This window comes from Pteropus alecto, unplaced genomic scaffold (genome assembly GCF_000325575.1).
Source record: "Pteropus alecto unplaced genomic scaffold, ASM32557v1 scaffold60, whole genome shotgun sequence".
NCBI lineage: Eukaryota > Metazoa > Chordata > Mammalia > Chiroptera > Pteropodidae > Pteropus > Pteropus alecto.
Window position 1 is genome coordinate 3,270,463 of NW_006430726.1, and position 22,976 is coordinate 3,293,438.

Below are 22,976 nucleotides of genomic sequence, written 5' to 3' on the forward strand. Positions count from 1 at the left end.
GTTCCGGAGCGCGCTGTCCTGGTAGATGCGGCTCATTCTCCCCAGGCCGCTGCGCGGGGAGGCGGCGGCACCGCGAGGGGACAGCCGGGAGGACGCGCCGAAACTCGCGATTCCCGGCGGCTGCTCCGGGAAGGGCGTTCCCGGGCGGGACTTAAAGGAGCCGAGCCCCATTCCTGCCCGCCCGGCCCGCGCGCGGTGGGAGGGGGCTTCCGGGAAGACCCGCGGCTGGGGCCTTAGCACGTCTCCTCTTTTCTCTGCCTCTTCCTTGTTACTAGGGGGAGAACCTGCCCCAACACATGCACAAAGGGGAAACTGAGGCCCAGAGACCCTATAGGATCGGCTCTGAGAGAATGAGTTTCCAGGGAGCAGGGATGGAGAAAAGGGTTAGCCATTGGGGGTGCGGCGTGGTCAGCACAGCAGCCGTTCTTTATGTCTCGCCGCCGGAGGTCCCACAGTGGCGGAGGGAGGGGTTCCAAGCCTAGGCCTGATCAACGAGATACCTAGGTTTGGATCCCAGCTGTGTGATCCAGAGGTTGGGCAAGTTCCTCAACCTCTCTGAGCCCGTGATTCCTCCTCTGCAAAGTGGGCCAGTATCCGAAGGGCTGTAAAGACGAATAAACTCGCCACTCTCCATCCTCCCGCAGAATTCTGGAGCCCCTGCCCAGCTCCCTACTGCCCTTTGCCCAGGTATGTATTGGTCTATGAGTGCGTTGTCCGAGCCTGGGTGCCCGGGTCCCTTCTGACTCCGGGATGGTTGCCGAGCCTCGGTCCTCTTGTTTGACGCCTGCGTGCCAAGATCTGGGTCCGGTGGGCCCATTCATGGAGTCCAGGCGTGGCCTCTGGGGACCATTCAAAAGGGGAGGTGGCCAGGTAGATACCTGGGAGCCCAAGGTGAGCTTTCAGTGGTAGAAGAAGCACCCTGTCCCCCAACACACATGACTGTCGTGGGTCTCAGGCACGTTTGTTCCCCAATTAAAAATTTTTTTACATTATATTTTAAGTTGACATAAAGATGAATATATTGTCATATATTGAAACATTTTCCTTGGCCCTCAAAGCCTTCTTTTTCTTCTGCTTTTAAAAGAAATTAAGACAATTTCATGGGCACTGTGCCTAATGGGTTGGCCAGCCTGCCCCCTACTCAGCCTACCTGGCTGAGCCAAAGTGTGTAAGAAGGAAGGGCACAGAAGAACTCCAGTGGGAAAGCCCTCTGGGCAGCACCGCTCTTGGGCTCCCACTCCGCAGGCTGTGGGACTCCTATAACTCAGTAGCAGGGGAAAAAAAAAAAAAGGCAAAGGAACTGAAAAAGTATTTCTCCAAAGAAGACATACCAATGGGCAACAGGTACATGAAAGGCTGCTCTATGTCACTAATCATAAGGAACATGCAAACCAAAACCACAATGAGATATCTGACCTCACACCTGGCAGAATGGCTATTGTAAGAACGACAAAAGATTAGTGTTATTTAGCAAGGATGTGGACAATAGGGAATGCTTGTGCACTGTTGGTGGGATTATAAATTGGTGCAGCCCCTATGGAAAACACCATGGAAGTTTCTCAAGAAATTAAAAATAGAACTACCGTATGATCCAGCAATCCCACGTCTGGGTATGTGTCCAAAATAATTGAAATCGGGATCTCACAGAGGTGTCTGCACCCCCATGTTCCTTGCAGCATTATTCACAATAGCCAAGATGGGGAAGCAATCTACATGTCCATCAGTAGATGGATAGGAAAAGAAAGTATGGTACAGGCATCCAATGGAATATTATTCAGCCTTAAAAAAAGAAGGAAACCCTGCCATATGCAAGAACATCGAGGATCCTGGAAGTGAAAGAAGCCGGACACAGAAAGGTAAATACTGCGTGATCTCGTTTACGTGAGGAATCTAAAGTAGTCAAACACACAGAAGCAAAGAGTAGAAGGGTGGTTGCCAGGGGCTGGGGGCAGGGAAACTGGGCGGTTGTAGTCGAAGGGTACACAAGATGGCTGAGACCTGGAGAGCTACCCTACAGCACAGTACCCGTAGTTAATACTGTGTGATGGACTTAAAAATTTACTAAGAGGGTTGATCTTAGGTTAAGTGTTCTTATCGCATGCACAAAATGATAATAAATAAATCGAGAAGACTTGAGGAAACTTTTGGAGATGCTGAATGTGTTTATAGCATAGATTGTAGTGATGGTTTCATGGGTATATACTTATCTCCAAACGCATCAAATGGTATAGATTAAATATGTACAGCTTTTTGTATGTCAATCAAACCTCGATAAAATGGTTTAAAAACCGACTAAACAAAAAGCTCCCCAAGCTGGTCACAGCCACCTGGATGGCATGGCCACCCTCCTGTTTCCCCTTCCTGTGTCAGGTCATCTTTCTACAAGGGACTCCAAATTGTCACTGCTGGCCCCTAGCCACATGTGGCTATTTAAATTTAAATTTTCATTACTTAAACCTAAATAAAATTTAAAACTCAATTCCTCGGTCTCACCAGGCATGTTCCAAGTGTATAGTAGCTAGGGACACGTGGCTCCCCTCGTGGACAGCACAGACGCACATTTCCATCTTCACAGGGCATTCTAGCAGACGGCGCTGCTCTGTGACCTTTCGTGGGAAGCGTAACCTCCTGTTTGTCAGGCTCTGAGACTTCGCCCCAACAGCATAGTCAGCAGACCAGGCACCAGCAAGACGGAAACTAAAAGAACAAGAAAACATTTTTTGAAAGATTTTGATATTTTTTTTCTAAAAAGCATCAATCATGGTGAGAAAAAAAAACAACACTTTCTTAGACTTTCTGACACCTATTTGCAGGTTACTGATGTGTCCATATTAAATTATAAACCACCACGTACAACAAGAAGACAGCTTAAGTTGTGGGCCCCTTAGTGCCCCGGCCCCTTTTAAGAACAGGGGTGGAGAGGTCCAACAATGTGTTCACATGGGCACAGGCTTCGGTTAAATTTTCATAGGTAAGGCAGTTTGGATGCTGTCAGCTAAGATCACTGTCTTTGCCTAGAATTCTTTACTTCACGTCATATGATGTGGGAGTGGATTTGAATGAGAGAAAGTTGACATGGGGCACATTTATTTGGGTTTTGTGGGATAAGTTTATGTAATCTGCAGTCTCTCCTACCTAGAACTCTGTTTTTGCCAGCTGTCCTACCGTAGGAGTGCCCTCCCACCTCTGTGCTCACTCAGCTACCTGGTGCCGGGCACGAAGCGTGTGACACGAAGGAGCAGGGCAAGGGGTCGTGTCACTGTAGAAGTGGGTACTGCCGTGCCTGGTGCTGAGGCTGCGTGAGGAGTAGAGAGGGAATAAGGTGTGAAACGTAAGCAAGGAGCCAAAGCTGATGGCGGAAAATTCTTCCACTCATCAGATAGATAAAATTGTAAGTGGAAGATTTGGTTCTCATTAACCCTAGTCAAAATGGAAGTTCTTTCAGGAACGTTTTCACTAAAGCTGTGTGTGTAATTCTAAACACACCAATGTTTTTCTTCTCTTTTGATAGGCATCAGGCAACATAGAATTGATCAGGATTCCCGTAAGGCACAAATATGTACTGGGAAAACAAATGAGGGGCGCATATGTGCACAGTCTTAGGTTTTATGCATCAGATCACATCTTAGCATATCTGACACATCTTGTCTTGACAAAGTCCGATGGTTCCAGAAGAATTAGAGTGCCAAATTGCCACAAATGCAGTGAAATAACCTGGAGAAAACACACATACACACCAGAGGGCAAAAGATACAAAACAAAGGAAGCACTCAGAGAGAAAGCATAACATAAAATAAGATGCCAGAATGAGAACTAAACCTATCCATCACATTGCATCAATAAATGCAAATAGAGTGAGCCTTGTTTGGAAAGAAAATCTATGACATGCCTTTGTATCAGACATCTCTTCATGCCACATCAGAGCCTCTCGTCCTCACAAAGGCCCCTCCAGGGCCTTTGACGTATCCTGTCCTAGCTTCTCCATTGTAGTGACCAACTCTGCTTGGGCTCCGACCACTTTCCTGGAGAAACAATCCTCCGCACCTGACCCCGTGGCCACACCGCACCACTTGCCCCCTAGGACAACTGGTCCCAAGGGTGCTCCTTACAATTAGACTCTTGGGAGAGGTCTGTGAAATTGGATTGCCTATGGTTCGGATGGCAATAAGAACACCATTGCTAGTGGTGAGTGGCTGGTGATAACACTCGGCATAAAGTGGCATCAAAATTACTAAGGTTTCATCTGGGGTTAATGGGGGTGAGGTGCAGGTAGAAGGTGGAACTGAGCTGGGGAAAGGAGCGTCTGTAGTATTCGATAGGTATGGGGGCAATGATCATTGTAAGAAATGTAGGGTGCTGACATTTATTAACAACTTGGAAACCTTGCAAAAAGGAAAATGACAGGCTCAGGGTAGCTAACGGCCAACTTAAGGGTTGGGAGCTTTACAGCAGTTTTTAGGGAGACTCAGTCTCTTGCAGCTTCAGGGCAAACTGTAGCAAGTCAGCATCAGCAGCTAATTGTAGGGGAGACAGTGCTCCCAAAGGAGGGTGGCTGTGGAGCTCCAAGAGCTCCTGTTAAAATTAGGCCCTGCTAGAGGAAGGGATGGACCCTGGGATGAGGATATTGGTAGGTGGAAGAGCCTGAAAGCCTTGAACCGCCAAATTCCCCTGGCCAAATTCCCCTGGCCAGCAGCAGCAGCCCCTCCCCTAATCTGGGGGCAGTGCAAAGACCTCCGTGGAAGCAGATGCCTTGCAAGATATCATTTGCTTTCCTTAAGATCTGCCTCCATCATCATTCATCACCTCTAGGCCAATGGAATTGGCTCACACCACAATCTGAGCTGGAAAGTACAGTTTCTACTCCCAGAGGATCAGCTCACACATCCAAGGAATGGCAGACCTGGCCAGCATGTGCCATGGGGGACTAATGGGGGGAACATGGCAGTGGATCTGAGGTGAACAACCAGGGGAGTGGAAAATAAAGCTGGATCGCAGAGCATTCGTTGACATGGGCATTCGTTTGTGATGTGGTATTCAATATTCTATCAAGGGTACCTGGGGTTCGTCTTAATAGTATGTGGAGATGGCTATGAAACTTATACAGGACAATGAGGTGGAGAGGCCAGAACTTCTTAACACAGGAAGTGGTTACAAGGCTCAGGGAGAGGGGAATGTTAGAGGGAACCCACCATCTGACCAGGCCCAGAGGCAAGGAGGAAGGAGGGGGCTACTAGTGTCTTTGAGATGCCCTGTGGGATTGATGTGAGTAGATACTACCAGGTAACTAGACTCCCAAATAAAAGGGTGCACACACACACACACACACACACACACAAGACAGAGACAGAGAGAGCATGCGAGTTGGTGAGTTCAAGGCTAATGTCATCCACCACAATGAAGTTATGGTTCCTTGTCAATCCCCAGACCTGTGTCAGTTTTCAGACCCAGCGTCCATTTTAGTGTCCCTTGAGGAACACTGAGAGGTTTTTCCTCACACCAACCACTTCTCCGATTCTCCATTACCAATGGTTGCCCTACAATTCCGTTCAATGCAGACACGAGCTACCTGGAGTTGGCACCAGACTCCACAGGTTTTAGGGCTCCATCCCACAAGCCTGCCCCCCACTTCAGAGGCCAGTCTCAAGTATCGGGTCCCAGGTTACCCACACTTCTGTCTGACTTGGCTTCTAATTCAGGGGTTCCCACAACCCCTCCTCTCAGCCTTGATAAATTGCTAGAACAACTCACAGAACTCAAGAAAATGCTGGCCTTACCAGTACAGTTATTATAAAAGACACAAATGAACAGCCACACGAAGAGGTACATAAGATGAGGTCTGGAAGGGTCCCAAGGCCAAGAGCTTCTGTTCTCTTGGAGGTGGGGTATGCCATCCCTCCCACCCCCACATTCATCAGCCCAGAAGCTCTCCAAACCCCATCATTTAGAGAATCTTCATTATAGAAGCTTCATTACATAGGTGAGATTGATGAAATCATTGGACATTGGTGATTGATTGTCTGAAGTCCCTCTCCCCTCCCTGGAGGTTGGGAGCTGGGGCTGAAAGTTCCAAACTTCTAATTAACACTTGGCCTTTCTGGCAACCAATTGCCAAGTCTAGGCCTCTTTAGAAGAAATGATGCGCCCATCACCCTTATCATTCAGGAAATGCCCAAGTTTTTAGGAGCTTTGTGCCAGGAACACGAACAAAGACTAAATATTTTTTCTTATTATACCACAGATACCACCACAAGTGTATGTTTAAATTATTCTCCAGTCCTTCCCCCAAAGGGATCTGTGGCCATTGACTGGATAATTGCGCTGGGGTAAGGAGCTATCCAGGATTTTAAAGCACTGTGCAATAAGGGTCTCTGGTGACATTAATACCAGAGAACCTGAAATGCCATCACGGTACTCCTGTTAGGCTGGGCTTATAGAACTTAGGCAGTTCATGGAGTTTTGAGCCAACTCTATCTTTCAGTTGGTCCACTGGGTCTGTGGAATGACCCCATGGTAATTCCCCTCATTCCCAAATTTATAATTTGGAAAGATTTATCTGGAAGCTAGCAGGAACCTCGCATTGGTTCCCTGACCCAGGGACCAGGGGCCACTGTGGAAGTGGAAGCCTCTGAAACTGGCTCCTCTTCCCCTAGACAATTAGTCAATCAGAAGTAATACCCCATCCTGGGAGAAACCGCAGAGCATAGTGCCATTCTCAAAGGACCGAAGGAGGCAAGAGTGCCGGGTTCCATCATAATGTTGTTCAATTCAGCCTTTCATTCGACCTTGCAAAGGTTGATCTTTGCTCCGAAACTCCCCTTGGGCTGGACTAGACCCTGTCGGATCTGCTTTGCTGTCTGAGGCTCTCCCTGCCCCATCCTGTTTCCTGCCTCCTTTCCACTGACAGGTGGGATATCTGCACTATGGTCTGAAGGCTTTGCTCGCCCAGTCCTGCTTCCTCACAGTACACCTCTTGCATTTCTAAGCCCATCTCAGCTTAGGCTCCTGGAGGACCCAACTGACAAGCCCCAGTCTCAGTTGCCCTGCTGGATATAGTGTCTACATTGAATCAGAGCAACGCAGCCTCTGCCACTATGTTCACAGCTGTAGAGCTGATGAACACCTTCTTCTTGATCTCATTAGTTGAAAGAATCAAAATTTGCTTGCTTTTACGTGGGAAGGACAGCAGTACACGGTCACAGTTCTTCTCTTGGACTGTGACATCTCTCTTGCTCTATGTCACAAAACAGATCACAGGGACCTCAATGACCTTATCCTACAAAACATAATGGTAGTCCGTAATATCGATGACATCATGCTATTTGGATGTGGTGAGCAGAAATTAGACTCATGTGTGGCAGAGAGGGAAAGACAAACCCCACAAAAAATTCAGAGGTCTACTACATTGGTGAAACTTTTAGGGATTTAGTAGTCTTGGATACGCTGAGACATTTCTGTTAAAGAACAAATTGTTGCACCTTGCACCTAAGAAAGAACACAATCTGGAGGGCCTCTTAGGTACCGTGCATGCCATATCAAACTATTTCACTTATCATTAAGTGAAAACAGCAAAGTACAATACAGTATGCTCAACAGTCACTCACTCAACAAATACAGTTGTCCCCCTATATCCGTGGGTTCTGCGTCCATGGATTCGACCAATCACAGATCAAAAGCATTCAGAAAAAAAAAGTCATGTTGTTGCTGACATGTACTATGGAGTTCAGCCTATGATGGCCGCATCTGTATTGAACACGTACTTTTTTTCCTTGTCATTGTGCCCCAAGCAATTTAGTATAACAACTATTTACATAGCATTTACATTGTATTAGGTATTATAAGTGATCTAGAGATGATTTAAAGCAAACAGGAGGAGGCGCGTAGGTTATGTGCAAACACGACATCATTTTTTCTAAGGGTCTTGAGCATCCTCGGATTCGGGGATCTGAAGGAGTCCTGAAAAACTAAACCCCTCGGACACCGAGGGATAACTGAATTAATCCAAGACTTCCTCTGTGGGGAACTTTCCTAAGTCCTGGATAAATAGAGGTAAAAAAAAAAAAAAAAAAACAGCTGACTCAAGCTGTCAGGAATCTTACATCCTGGTAGAGGAGAGGGGCAATGAACAAACGAGACAACACAGAAATGAGATCATTTCCGATAGAGGTAGATGCTAGGAAGGAAACTCAACAAAGAGGTGTGACAGAGGTCGGGTGCAGTGGTTCTGCTTCAGAACAGGTGGGCAGGGAAGACTTCCCTCAAGGGGAATGCGAGGCATCAGGGTACAAGAAAAAAGTCCCGAGGCAGAAAAGGGTCCTTGACGGCCAGTCCAGCTGGAGTGTGGTGACCGGCGGGGAGAACAGTACAGATGACGTCTGAGAGGTAGGCGGCTCTCAGAATTTGACTCTAAAAACATGTTCTTTTGGGGTGAATAAAGGACACAGAAGTGCATAAATGCATTTCTACCTGCACGTGTGCTTGTTTATGCACAAATATTTCTGGAAGGAGAAACAAGAAACTGATCATAGTGGCTGCCTCAGGGACTGGGGCTCCAGGGCGGAAAGGAGACTCACGCTTCACAGTGAATCTTTTTATGCTGTTTGATATTTTTATCATGTACGTGAATTACTTTTTCAATTAAAAACGAGTTAATTTTTTAAACTGTGGAAACATCTTAAAATTCAATCTCAGTTGTAATCAGAGAAATTCAAATTAAAGCATCATGGAAATAAGATTTTTTTTTTAGGAAGGACTTAAATACTAATAAAACTCATAGCTGATGAGGATATGAGGAAATGAACTCGTGTATTGATTGTATATTTTATTCGTGGGAATGAGCACGTATGCAAACCACGGAGTCCACAGTTATCAAACATGAGCTACTTCTTATTAATCTGTAAGTGTAAGGGAAACCTTCCAACAGAGCAGAGGTAGGACAGGCCGGTGGGGTTTCCGTGAGCATCACTTCGGGGCCCCTAGCCACACTCCCTGGCTCTGACCGCTGGACGCAGTTCTGCCCGATCAGACAGACTGGCTGCCTTCTTCACCAGGTCACATTTTGGTTGTACTTAAATCTTTGTTCATCTTTGGTGCCTGTGGAGAAGTAAGTTGTCTCTGAAAATCAGAGGACTGGGGGTCCTCCTACAGCTGCGAGCAGGGACGCCGATCTGAGCAGAAGATTCCTCACGGACGTGTTCATGGAGACATAGGTGATGGTACACGGTAACATTTGGGACCAAGCTTAGAGAAACTCTGCAGCTCTGGTTCAGCCTTGAGGGCTAGTGTCACACAGATACCCTGTCGACTTTCCCCTGCCAATGGTCGCACTTGGACTGGACGCTGGGGAACAGGGAGAAATGACCACTTCCCACACTCCGTCCCTCAGCCCAGTCATCCACATTCTCTTGCAGCTGTTTTGTGTCAATTGGAGAAGAGCGAGGGGCTTCAGAAATCCATCTGTGACATTTGCTATATAAGATTTTGTTTTAAAATTTTATTATTATTTTTTTTCGGATCTACATACTCACTGTAGAAAATTTGGAAAAAACAAAGGAGCATAAAGAATTAAAATCGCCCATAATTCTCCACTCGAAGCAACAGTAGTTAATATTTTAGTGCATTTCCTCCAGTCTATTTTTGATACATAACTGAGATTGTTTGGTATATACACATTTCTTTCTTGATTGCCACTTATCGTGTCACTAACATAGTCCATAGAGATAATTTTAATAACTGGGTAAAACTATATTTTATGCACATGTAATAACTTGTTAAACTATTCTCCTGCAATACATCCCCCTGCAATACAGCTGTAGCTGAAATGTGAAGAAAAATATGTAGCTCTTTCATTTTTCTGGTCTTTCCACGTCCTAGTCTCTGGCTAGTATGGGAGGAAAAAGTTACCTTTAAAATCTTCGTTCTATCCAATAATCCTTACACATGCAAAGCTCAGTCTCTCTAAGAATAAAGGTGAAAAAAGGTGAGTCTTGCACTGCTGTCCACATGGTGAAAGGGAGCAGAGGGGTAGGAGCGTGGCTTCTGGGTTCCCAGGGGCAGGCGGGAGGGAGACTTGGGGTGTTGGGCCATGGGTCTGCTCAGGTCCCTTCTGATCCAGGGTGTTATCGCCTCACAGGGATCCCCTCCAGCAACTTCACAGCTCACTCTCAGCTTCATCAGGACCCCGCCCACCCATGGGGGCGCTGCTGGGGCTCAGGGGTGGGAACCACAGGGCCCCTCCATCTGTGACAGACGGTGCAGCCTCCTCCAGGGGCTCCAACCAGAAAGAGATGCAAAGCCCCCTCAACCATGGTGTCACTGAGTTACTAACTTAACTCACTCAGGTCTCATTTCTGCCTGACTTGCTCTCTTCCTCCTCCTCCTCCTTCTCCTCCTCCTCCTCCTCCTCCTCCTCCTCCTTCATTGTTTCACCTTCCCGCTTTCCCCAGGGCCTGAGACAGGAAGGCTTCCACCGTGCTCTTCCTGTCCCACTTCTGTCCTGCTAGTGCAGGGCCGCAAGCCTCCCACTTTCCAGAGCGGGAAGGTTTCTCCACTTAGGGAGGACCCCGCAGGCTGAGTCCTCTGGGCTTGGCTGTTGAAATGCCAAAGGAGGAGGGTTGTGAGTGTGCCCAGGATCCAAAGAAAATAATTTAGATCTTCCTTTAAGAAAGACACACGTTTTGCAAGGCTAATGTCTTCCCGCATAATTCTATTTTGAATGTCAGAAGCTGGGTATTAATTCCTTCTTTCTGTCTTCATTCTTTCTATAATTTTGCACTTCACTGAAATGAATGCCATTAGTTATAAGATGCACTGTTATTTTAGGTACTCCCAAGAAAGAAAAGCAAGCTGCCAATTAAGTTATGAACAATACTTTCTTATCATTTAGGATTTGGGTTTATACTTTTTGAAAAAGCTCTTTTTAGATTTAGTCAGACATACATTTTTACCATATATCACTCTTGTGAATAGGTAAAAAGGAAAAGAGAAACGAAATAAATTGTAGAGTGTTCCTAAAACTTCTTTACAGGAGAGGCTGATGCAGAAAATGATTCTTTCGAATCCCTTTTCAACTAGAGTTGGTGATGATGGAGTCTTTCTCCACAGTATTGTCTGTGCCTTGAGAGTGCCGTTGACACAGGAGCTCTTAACCCAGAGATTAAGAGATCTGCCACTGCCTCCAAAATTTTCTTCCGAGCTGCTGACACCCATCCTGCAATTTTTTTTTTTTTTTTTTTTGCTGCACCTCCCAGGCCTATTAACATATGAGGTGTTAATAGAAGGTTTTCAGACCAAGTCTGCAGATGTGCAGACAATGACAACCATATCGTGACAGCTGCCTAGCCAACATCTATTGTCAGCCGACAATGATTGTAGGACACATCCCAGCTTCAAAGAAATGTAAATCTTAGAAATGATGAGTTAAAGTAAACCTTAATATTTCTCCATCCCACACCTCCTCTTCCACCTCAGGGCAGGTGGATGCTTCAAGTCAAACAGAAAGAAACTCATGATCTTAGACTCACATCCTGAGATACCAATCCTATTGCGTAAACAACACTGGAAAGGCGATCTCTGACTATAAAACTCTGACTACAATTCTGCTATTTCTTTAGATAGATTTCTAGAAGAAGGTTTAGATACTTAAAAATAAGGCTGACTCTTTTCATGAATATAAATCATGATTACTGAATCACATGTAACATAGGCAGACATACGCAGAGATGCGTGTGTCCGCGTGTGCGCACGCACACACACACACACACGCACACACACTGGTAACACTGGAAAACAAGTGCTCTCAGTAGACCAGAAATGATCAGGAATCCTTGAAAGACAGAGGGAGAATGAGGCTGGACTAAAGGAGGAAACCATGACATAAACCACATGCAAGAGAAGGCTGCTATAGAACTCAAGAGAAACTTAGAGGATCTAAACTCAGAAATGATATAGAAAACAGAAGAAAGCTCTTGGGCTACCTGAAGGTGGTTGGTTGGGCATCACAGCAGGGCTGGAAACTTGCTCTTTGCTGTCCTCCCCTGACTGTGCCAAGAAGAGGACAGAAGCATCTGCCTACAGCCAGGAGTAGAATGGTGGGCACCTGAACGGCCTTCTACTACTTAGAGCCAAGAAGGAGATTCTCTAGCCAAAGGCATAAAAGCTACTGGTTCACCCGACCTAGCAGAATCTTCCATGTATCTACCATAATCACAGGATTCAGGATGTAGCAAACAGTTACAACATTCACACGCTGGCCATATTTGTCAGGAATGTTTAACAAATAATAACAGATCTGATTAATAGTGACTCAAGCAAAAAAGATATTTAATTAAATCATATCACAAGATGTCTAGGGGAGGTTTCAGGTTTGGCACCACTGACTCAAAACCGTCGAGAAAACAGATTTCCTACCTTTCCACTTGAACGTCCTTAGTGTGTAGCTGCCTCATGGTCACACAATGGCTTCTATGCTCCAGACATCAAGCCTATGTCCAAGGAAGAATAAAAAGGAAAGAGACAGTATCACTGAATTTTCCTCACACAAGTGTCCTCTTTATAATAAAGTAAAAGATTTCCCAAAATTTCTCAGTAGGCTTCTACTTGTATCTCATTGGCTAGAACTTTATCACATGCCAGCTCTAGCTGCAAGGGAGGCTGGGGAAAAGAGCCATTGAAATTACAACAATTGCCTTACTACGATTGAAATTTGTTACCTGAGCTGGTAGGGCATATGACTGCCCAAATATAATCAGGGTTCGGTTAGGAAGCAATAAGTGAGGAATACCTACCAGTAGCCCATTGCCAGAACCTTCTGTGAAAGCCGACAGATACACCCCAACACAAAGACAACCACATATCCAAGAGTCAAAAAATATTTGAGGATTAACAACACCTTGAAATAGAGATACCAAACCCAACAAGCAGAAGAAACTATAAGACTTTAGATTAATTACAAACAATACCTTTGGATGGATAAGAGATGTTTGCATTAAAAAATAATAACAATTAATTAGAAATTTTGGCTAGTAGACAATCAGATGTTAATAATATATTTTTTAAAGACCTCAAAGCAGAAATGCAAACCACAGAGCAGAAAGATAAACCAATCAAGAAGGAAGAAAAAAAATGATCTATAGCTAGGCACAGTGTAGTGACATTTCACACCAAGGATCAAAGAGAAATCCTTAAAAGAGAAAAAAAAACAGATCAACTAAAAAGGGACAAAAATTAGACTGCTATCAGCCTTTCTTTTGGCAACACTGGATGCAAGAAGATAATAAATATCAAAGCTCTGAGGGGGGAAAAACATTATGAGCCAGAAATTCTATGCCCATCTCTACCAGTCAAGTGGGAAGACAAAACAAATCCATTTCGGACTTTCGAGATCTGAGATATTTTACCACCAAGAGCTACATGTGAGAGAATTATTAGAGGATATACTCCAACAAGAAGAAACAGGAATCTGTGGCAGAGATACTAAAATGGCCCTAAGGATGATCCCCAACCCTGGTGCTCACTCTCTTGTGTAAACCGCTCCCTTTGAGTGTGAGTGGGACCTATGCATTGCTCCTAACCAAGAAAACACAGCAAACGATTCTGACTTCTGAGCTGCTAGCAGATTTTCTCCTTTGCTTGCTCAAGGAAGCCAGCTGACATGTTGTGAGCTGCCATATGGGGATGCCCGCGTGGCAAAGATCCTAAGGATGCCTTCGAGCAACATCTAGCTAGGAACTGAGGCTTTCAGTCCAACAGCACAAAAGGAGCTAAGTCTTGGGTCTTTCTCTAGTCAAACCTTTAGATGAGACCCAAACCAGGCCAACACCTTGACTGCAGCCCATGAGAGACCCTGAAGCAGAGGACCCAGCAAAGCCCTGCCTGGATTCCTGATCCCCAGAGAGACAGCACTTGCATGTTGTTTTAAACACTAAGCACATGGCAATGTGTTATACAGCAGTAGATAATTAATATAGAATCCAAGAGGAAAATATAAGCTGTTAGAAGTACTGGGGGACAAAGAAGCCAGTAAAACTCTGTGATAAGTCCAAGAAAGCATTGAGAAAACTCCAGAATGAGAATCTGATTATTCCACATGAGAGGTGGAAAGAGGGGGAGAAATAAGGGAAGGGAGAAAAAGGGTAAAGGATTTCTTGTCCTATTTGAAGGTGTGATATAAAATCAAAGGGCTGATATGTAAATATAGTTCTAAATATTTACTTTAAAAATTTAAAGATAGAGAACTTCCTGAACAACTAATAAAAATTGCAGTATTTTAAAAAGGCAAATACCCACAAAGAAGTGGAGAATGGTAGAGAGAATAATAACGAGATAATAAATAGATGGACAAACAGTAAATGATACAGGAGACCCAAGAAAGTTGAATCCTGGAGCTTAAATTGGAGGAGGATATACTGCAAAGAAAAAGGACGTTCAGGGAATAAAAACTGAGCTTTTGGAAATTAAAAACATTAGAAATGAAGAGTTGGAAATAGAGGAAATCTCCCAGAAAATAGAGCAAGAGACAAAGAGATGGAAAATAGAAGAGAAAATAGAAAATAGAGGATCAATCCAGGAGGGCCAATGCTCAAAAAATTAGTCTAGGAAAAGAAAATGGAGGAGAGGAAATTATTTGTGAAACAATTTAATTCAATATGCTTTTCCAGAATTTTTGCCATGGTGCCCAATACGGTTGTGAACGTCTTTAAATGGTTAAGAACGCATGATCGCTGCATAGCTCATGCATGTTCGCTCATATTATTCGCATTGATTTGCATGTATTTCTGTGAAGAACATTCCCTGAAACCCACCACCCAACCAACTAATAACTATCTACAGGTTCTTTGCCTTCTCATCCTCCAGCCTCCTACAGGTAGTCACCATCCTGAATGTTGTGTTTATCATTCCTTTGCTTTTAAAAATAGTCTTTTTACATACATGGGTGCATGAACAACGTATTGTTTTGTTTTACTTGGTTTAGAATCTTATAGAGTATCCCTCTTTGTGCTTGTCTAAGATATGCTTTTTTCATTCATCATGATTTGTGACTGTTGTTGTCCGGAACTATAGTTCATTCATTTTCACAGCTATCTAATATTTTATTATTTGAACCTACCAAAGTTTATTCATTCATTCTCCTACCTCCTACCAGCTTGGAAAGATTGGGAAGGAGTGTGTGTGTGTGTGTGTGTGTGTGTGTGTGCGCGCGCGCGCGTGAGCACATATTGACAGTGAGAATTCAATCTTCATCCTCTCCGGTGGAAAGTCAACAGATGATGACTAAAACTGAAAAATCAAGAAGTAGCAATACATGCATATCATTTAGAGATAAAGAACTGTGAGAAGAATCAGCTAAAGGAGTGAAAGTGGTTTCCGCTGCAGAGAAGGAAGTGGGGGAGGGATGGAGGAGACTGCTATTTCTCATAACAAAACTTATGCAATGATTGGTTCTTATACTAAGTGTACATCTAACATGGAAAAAAGCTGAAAACATTAAGGGTAACCACCAGAATAACGAAAATAGGATCTGGAGCTTGCAAACCATCAGTGAGAAAAAAAAAATGAAATAAAGAAATGTGATTAACAAATGGTAGGAAAAGAAATAAGAAAAACAATTTTTAAAAAGTATAATCATTTTTAACAAAAAGATATTCGTTTCCTATGGCTGCTGGAACAAATTCCCACAAACTTGGTAATACAAACTTACTGCTTTATAGTTCTGTAGGTCAGAAGTGGGACACGGGTCTCACTGGGCTGAAATCAAGGTGTCGGCAGGCCTGTGTTCCTTTCTGGAGGCTCCAGGGGTGAATCTGTTCCCCTGCCTTTTCCAGCTTCCGGAGGCCACCCTCGCTCCGTGGCCCACGGCCCCTTCCTCCATCTTCAAAGCCAGCAACGTTGCATCTCTTGCTCTCTGCCATAGTCACCTCTCCCCCTGATTCTCCTCTTCTGCCTCCCTCTTCCCATTTACCGGCTCCCGTGATTACACGGGGCCGACCCGCATAACCCAGGATTGCCTCTGTAACTCCATCTGCAACCTTCCCTTCCCTTTGCCACGTGACTTAACGTACTCATGGGTTTTGGGAATTAGGATGTGGACATCTTTAGGAGGCCATTATTCTGCCAATCACAAAAATGTAGAGCCAACAGAAAACATAAACAGAAAAGAAAGATGAAACTCTAGAAAGAGGGGAAAAATTGGAGAGTAGGAAATAATTGAAAAAATAATGAAGACCAATTCACTAGAATTAAACTAAGATGGAAGACTTCAGATTGAAAGAAACCACGAGAGTCAAAGAAGAGAGAAAAGGAAAACCCACACTTAGAGAAATAATAATGAAATTTAAGAATGTCAAAGACTAACTTTAAAGTTTACAAGAAAAAGAATAGATTTTATCAAAGGAACAAAGATCAGATTTCCATCAATTTTTCAATAGCAGTACAGGATGCGGAAACGCAGTTGAATCTTTCTTTACAAACAACCGAAGGAAAGGAATGTAGAAACCTATAATTTTACATCCAGCCAAACTTATATTCAAATATAAGGGTATGAAAAAAAATATCATGAGGCCTGAGAAGGTTTGCCATAGAGTCACACTAGAAATTAAGGTATTTAAATAGTAGGAGAGATAAATCTAATAGATGCTACAAGAGCTAAACTAGGTTAGAAGGCCACCAAGGCTAGGTACAATCTGGCATGAGGTGAGGGGTGAAAAGGGTTTTGTGTTGGGGTAGGTGACCCTTCCTGGGGACACAGAGCCCAGGATTGCTGAGGAAGACGTCCATGGGGGAGAAGTGGCAATGGCAATAACAGATTAGCTATATACAAGGCAATTATCATGTAATTTAATATATCCAAGATAGTGGAAACCAAGTTTCACAAGGTCAGAGAAGGGAGTTAGGAATATGTAAGGAGAGAATGCCACAATGTACTCTGGGGAGTTGGACTGCAATTCGAGGTGTCATGTGACCTCATGGTTTTCAATACAGATAGATAAAGAAATACATATAGGCATAAGTTGGTGTGTAGACTTACGCTTATAGATATATTCCCTAGCTCTGTCCACTGAGAAGACTGGTTGTTAATCAGCGACACCCCCAAAGCTACGTGCACAGTTGGCGTCCATATTTGCAGGGCAGGCAAAGCACACTGTCAGAAAGCTGGACGCTGAATGATTCCTGCAGCTCATTCAGGGCTCAGAGATGTTTGAGTTCTAGCCAGCCCGAGTGAAAGAGCCTCGTTGAACACCCAGCACATTCCTTGAAAAGTCACTGAAAAACACAAATTACAGAAACTGATAAGAAGAAATAGACAATCTGATTATCCCTGTACCTATTCAAGAAATTGGTTTTATAATTTAAAAACAAAATCTTCACATTCACACACACACACACACACACACACACACACACACACACACACATTCTTAGGAGGAAGTTTACAGCTGTGCAAATATTTGTATTAGAAAAGAAATCTCTAAAACCAAACTTCCACCTTAAGTAATGAGAAAAAGAAGAACAGATTAAACTCAAAGTAGAGGGAAAGAAATAAAATAAGACCAGACATCAATAAAATGGGAAACGGGCAAACATTAGAGAAAATCGATGAGGCCAAAAGTTGGTTCTCTGAAAAGATCAATAAAATCGATCAACCTTAGATAGACTAGTCAAGAAAAAAGAAAGGAGAACACAAATTGCCAATACATTTTGATTTATGTTTGTTTCACTCTTATGTTAAACATTCCCATATTTCTAGTCAAATCTACAAAACCAGATATACTGAGGGAAGTGTGACTTTTAGCCCTGTCCCTTTTCCGTCTCCTTCCTCTTCTCCAGGTAATTGCTTTATTTTGTGACTTATCCATTCCACATTTGGGCATAAGAAAATTCACGCAGAGTGAATAAATCTGTAGCACTGTTTTAAGAAATGTTCTGTTTCTCAGAGGGGGCTCGCGTGGTATGGTTTAAGATTCTTGTGAATATAGTCATGTTCAAAGATAATCACGACATCCAAACAAAAACTTTTGGTGTGTTCAAAAACACATATAAGAGTGTGTTCAATAGACCAATAAATATGGTTAGAATCGATAGATATCTGCAGAGAATTTCAACTGTTTATCCTGGCTCTGCAGAGAGAGAGTTCTACCTTTTTGTTGAATGTAGAGTGATGAAGCATCTGGCCATCTGACCTAGGTTTCTGTGCAAAATTTGTCCACTTTATTTTTCAAAATCCTATTTTGTATTCCAAAGGTCTAGCTAATTGTAAGCAATGTAGATGCTCTTTATAATTTGGCCAGTCGAGTTCATGGCCCTCGTACCATCAACAGACAAGTGCATCGTGACAGAGATGGGTCTTTCAAAAGTCTTTTGTTGTCAGTGTTTGTTACCCTTTTCATTTTCTAAAGTGATGAGCCTTAACTAAAAATCTTAACTAAAACTATAATTACTTGTTTGTTTTATTTTGAGATGAAATCTAATGTCAGCACTGGTAATATAACTAGTGACTGCATAATAAAATTTTATATTATAGCTGTCCTTGGTAGCCACATGGTGAATAAATCTACCTGATGATAGGTACTGGTAATAAGTTTTGATTCTGCTGTGATCGTATAAACACGTGCAAAGCTTGATCCAATTGTTTACATTTATTTTCACATTAAAAGTGACAGTGTTCTAATAATTTACAATTTGTACTTGGCTTTCAGCTACTCACTCTTACTTGGCAGATGTGTTTAGTTGCTAATGTGAAAAGAAATCTCTTGTATGAGATGCTCGTCATTTACAAGAATTTGGATTGGCATCTCTCTGGTTTAACACTGGCTGCATGTGCCAAGTTCCTACATAAGAATTCTTGTTAGACAATCTTGACTTACGATGAAGAGGACGCTACAGACCCATAGGGAAAAGCTGGTCTTCTCGATAAATGGTGTGGATATCTATATGGAAAATGAAAGGAAACTCAGCTCCTATCTCATACAATATACAAAAATCTATTTCAAGTGGATTATATATATAAACGTGAGGAGAAGGCCAAAAACCTTGTAGCCAATAGCTACATGTAGCTAACAAGCACTAGAAATGTGGCTAATTATATATATATATACACACACACACATACACATACATGCCCAAGAGAAATGAAAACATATGTCCATATAGAAGCTTGCACACTAATGTTTATAGCAGTATTATTCATAACAGTCAAAAAGTAGAATAACCCAAATGTTCATCAACTGATGAATGGACACATAAAATGTAGTAGATTCCTACAATAGAACGTTATTTGGAAATAAAAAGTAATAACATACAGATAAATGCTATAGCATAGATGAACCTCAAAAACGTCATGCTAAGAGAAAGAAGCCAACAGAGAGGAACACATATTGTGACTTCATTTATATGAAATGTCCACAATAGGCAAATCTGTAGAAACAGAAAGTAGATTAGTGGTTGCCTAGTACACAAGTAATGGGCAGACTAAGGGATGACAGCTAAGAGGTGTTAGGTTTCTTTTTGGGGTGATGAAAGCGGTGATTGCAGTGATGGCTGTATAACTGCAAATACCCCAACAGCCACTGAACTGCATACTCCAAACTGGTGAATTGTATGGCGTGTGAATTACATCTCAATAAAGCTGTTTTAGAAAAGGAGTTTAAAAGTAAACCATAGAGCAAGAGAAGATATTTGAAACACCTATAATAAAAATGGAACTCATATCCTGAAAATAAGAAGAACTTCAAAAGTCAATAACGAAAAAAGACAATCCAACAGAAAAAAGCGCAAAAGACATGAATAAGTATTGCACACACAAAAAGAATATCTAAATGGTTAATAGACATCATGAAAAGTATTCAATCTATAGTCATGATGGCAACGGTATTAAAACCATAATGAGATACCACCACCTATCCATCAGAAGAGCTAACATTAAAAATTATTGATAATCGAGAATTAATGAGAGTGATGTCAGCAAGATAGTGGAACAGGCAGTATCTAGCCAGCATGCCCTCCATAGAAGCAACAATTTGGCAGCCACCCATGAAAAAAAGTACATTTTGAGGAGCTTTGGGATCCAGGTGGCAGTTTGCAAAAACAAATTTTTAATTAAAAAATAAATTAATTAACATGGTCAGGAAGCAACTAAAATTCTCACATGCAGCTGGTGGGAGGGTATGATCATTTGCAAAACTCTTTTGGTATCTATGAAAGCTAAACATACGTAAACCCTGGTGATCCAGCTATCCCCACACCTAGTTACATAACCAACAGAAATATGTATATATATATACACCAAAAGATAGAAACGAAAAAATGTATAGTTCTAGTCATAATAGTTCAAAAACTGGAAACAGTCCAAATATGTGTGGAAAGTAGAACTTATCAATAAATTGTGGTAGAGTCCTATAATGGAATACTATACAGCCATGAAAATGAATGAGCTACTGCTACAACAGCATGGATGCTTGTTATAAATATAATGTCGAGTGAATGAAGCCAATCACTAAAGAATTCATGGACTGTACAATTTCATTGACACACAGCTCAAAAATTACACAAGACTCAACTATATTGTTTAGGGATGAAATTTTAGGTTGTAAGATTCTAAAAGGAAAGCAAGGAAGTTATCTTTGTGTCAGGAAGCAGTGACCACGAGAGAGAGCCCAAAGATAAGGTTCCAATGTGCTAACACTGTGTATTTCTCGACTTGAGTTTATTGGATGTTCACTTCGTGATAAATCATTGAGCTAAACATGCTTGTTTTGTGTACTTTGCTATATGCATGTTATAGTTTACAAGAAAAAAGTTTTAAAAAGAAGAGTATTTACTAGCAAGGAAACATAGTCCTGAAGTATTACAAAGTGAAAAAAATTTGCAAAACTATTTATATGGCATGGCCTTAATTGTACTGTATGAATATATATCTACATAGATTTATATAAATAAAATGATCTGAAGTGATGTAAACCAAGGTAATATGGTACTTATCCCTGGATGCAATCACCAGTGTTTTCTGTTAGGTTTGTTTGTGTCCATGTATTTTCTGATCTTTCTGTAATAAGCCTTTATTGCTTTTCTAATAAGAAATTAAGTCATTTTGTAGTGTCGGCCTGCGAATAAACTAACAGATCAATAGAACAGAATAGAAAACTGAGAAAGAGATTCAACAGACATAAGACTTTGATTGATATGTGATAAAGGTGAGATTTCAAATCAGTGAGGAAAAGATGGGTAATTCTATACATTTCGTTGGTTCAACTGACTAATAATTTGGAAGATAAAGTTGAGTTCTACTTCATACCGTAAACCCCTGAATAAACTTCTACATTATTTAAATGCAAACAAAAAAACGTTTAATGATACTAAGTAAAAACATAAGTTTTAGAAGAAATAATAAGCAAATAGCTCCATAATCTTGGAATGGAAAAGGCTTTTTAACCTAGAATTAAAGTTGGCATGTAAGAACAAAGGTGGGCAGATTGGAGAATATAAAAATATAAAACCATTATATATATTTATAAATATACCATAAGTTCACAATAATCACAGCTATAAAATACCTAAGAATAAATTTAACAAGAAATGTGGAACACCTATATAACAACTATACAACTCTACTAGAAAACATAAAGACCTGGAAAAAATGGCGAGTTTGGTAGAAGGAGTGAAATTTATCCACTGCAGCTTCACTTACACTTAAAAAGACAGAGAGAAAGAGAGAACCTAATTATTTGTGAATGGATTAATCCTCTGACTGCAGTGGATAAGAAGCATGCGTGGCTCTGCATGCACTTTCACGTGTATGGAAGATTTCTCTGCCACTTCCTCTCACACACCCTAAGCCTGGGAGTGAGGAGCTGCTGGACTTTGATCAGGCCCTATTTAGCAGGGGTGAGGTGACTGCCTTAAAAGGTTCCCCCTGTACTGCCCCTCCCTGCACACCCTTGTGGTCTAGCAGATCCCAGGCTGTCTTGGGAGGCCTGGCCCTGCCTAGCCTTCTGCTGTTACTCTGGGAGGTGTGAAGCTGACCTGTGTCAAATCCCCTTACTTTGGGGCTGGTCAGATTCCCAGATTCAGCCCAGGCTCTGTGGTGCAGTCTAGCTTCTACCCCTGAGTCCTGACTGAGGCTGTGGTGGGCATGGCCAGGCCTGCCAGTTCATGGCTAGGCCTCCTGACCCAGAAGACAAATGACGATATGTGCTCACGTGGCTGCAGTGTGACTGCAAAGCCATCACTTTATAACTGGAGGACTCTACAGCAATGTGGCATTGTGCTATAGGAAGAAATTGTCCCACGAATCTAGATGCTAAATCTGAATGATGTAAATAACCAAAAGTCATTGTAAACTGGCCAGGCACATAGAATAGCATATTGGTTAAGAACACAGATTTTAGATTGTCCCAGTTCTACATGTAGCTAGTTGTGTGACCTTTTATAAGTTACTTAACCACTCTGTGCCTGTTTTCTCCTCTAAAATATTACTATACTAAAATACAGTCATAATAATATTTACTTTCCAGGACTCTTATGAGGATTAAACGGGTTAATATATATCAAGCATACTTAGAACTGTGCCTGGCACAGAATAACTCTGTTAAATGTTACCATCACTGCAGTGGAATCTAAGAGACTCGGAAAACCCCCACCCAGGCAGAGCTCCACCCTATTCAGCCTGGCTGCCCTAGCATCTCTCCTGAGGGGGAACCAGGCAGCTGAAGAAGCCACCTTCCTCCATAACCAGCCTGTCGTCCCTTAATAATACCAGCCGGAACTGCCACCTGTGTGCTAATTGCAGTAAAATGAATGCTATCAGACAAAGGATCAGGGCATAGGTTTTGTGCTGGTTCTCAAACCCAGGCCATGCCGGTATCAGGCATTTGCTCAGCTGACGATGAAATGAATGAGCTGTGATCTGGATTTGGCTGACGATCCCCACGCAGGTGCTCCTTTGGAGACCCTTCTGACCACTGGGAGGTGACCACTGGGAGGCGCAG

The 22,976-nt window shown here is 42.5% G+C and overlaps 1 protein-coding gene and 1 long non-coding RNA gene across 2 annotated transcripts in view; one reads left to right on the top strand and one right to left on the bottom strand.

Annotated features, from left to right (window-relative positions):
- The window catches only part of ARPIN (actin related protein 2/3 complex inhibitor), a 26,869-nt gene extending 9,642 nt beyond the window's left edge, over positions 1-17,227 (bottom strand). Inside the window, exons 1-3 of the mRNA XM_015594080.2 lie at positions 17,021-17,227; positions 12,406-12,479; positions 2,494-2,697 (exon numbers count right to left, since the gene is read on the bottom strand). Coding sequence (XP_015449566.2) covers positions 2,494-2,697; positions 12,406-12,443 — 242 coding nt within the window. The 5' untranslated portion in view covers positions 12,444-12,479; positions 17,021-17,227. The remainder of the gene's footprint in view (positions 1-2,493; positions 2,698-12,405; positions 12,480-17,020) is intronic.
- Positions 7-5,007, top strand: LOC107196107. Its single transcript, XR_001517435.2, has 3 exons — positions 7-687; positions 1,677-1,856; positions 2,576-5,007. It is a non-coding gene; the product is annotated as an uncharacterized LOC107196107 (long non-coding RNA).
- Positions 17,228-22,976: the final 5,749 nt, after the last annotated feature.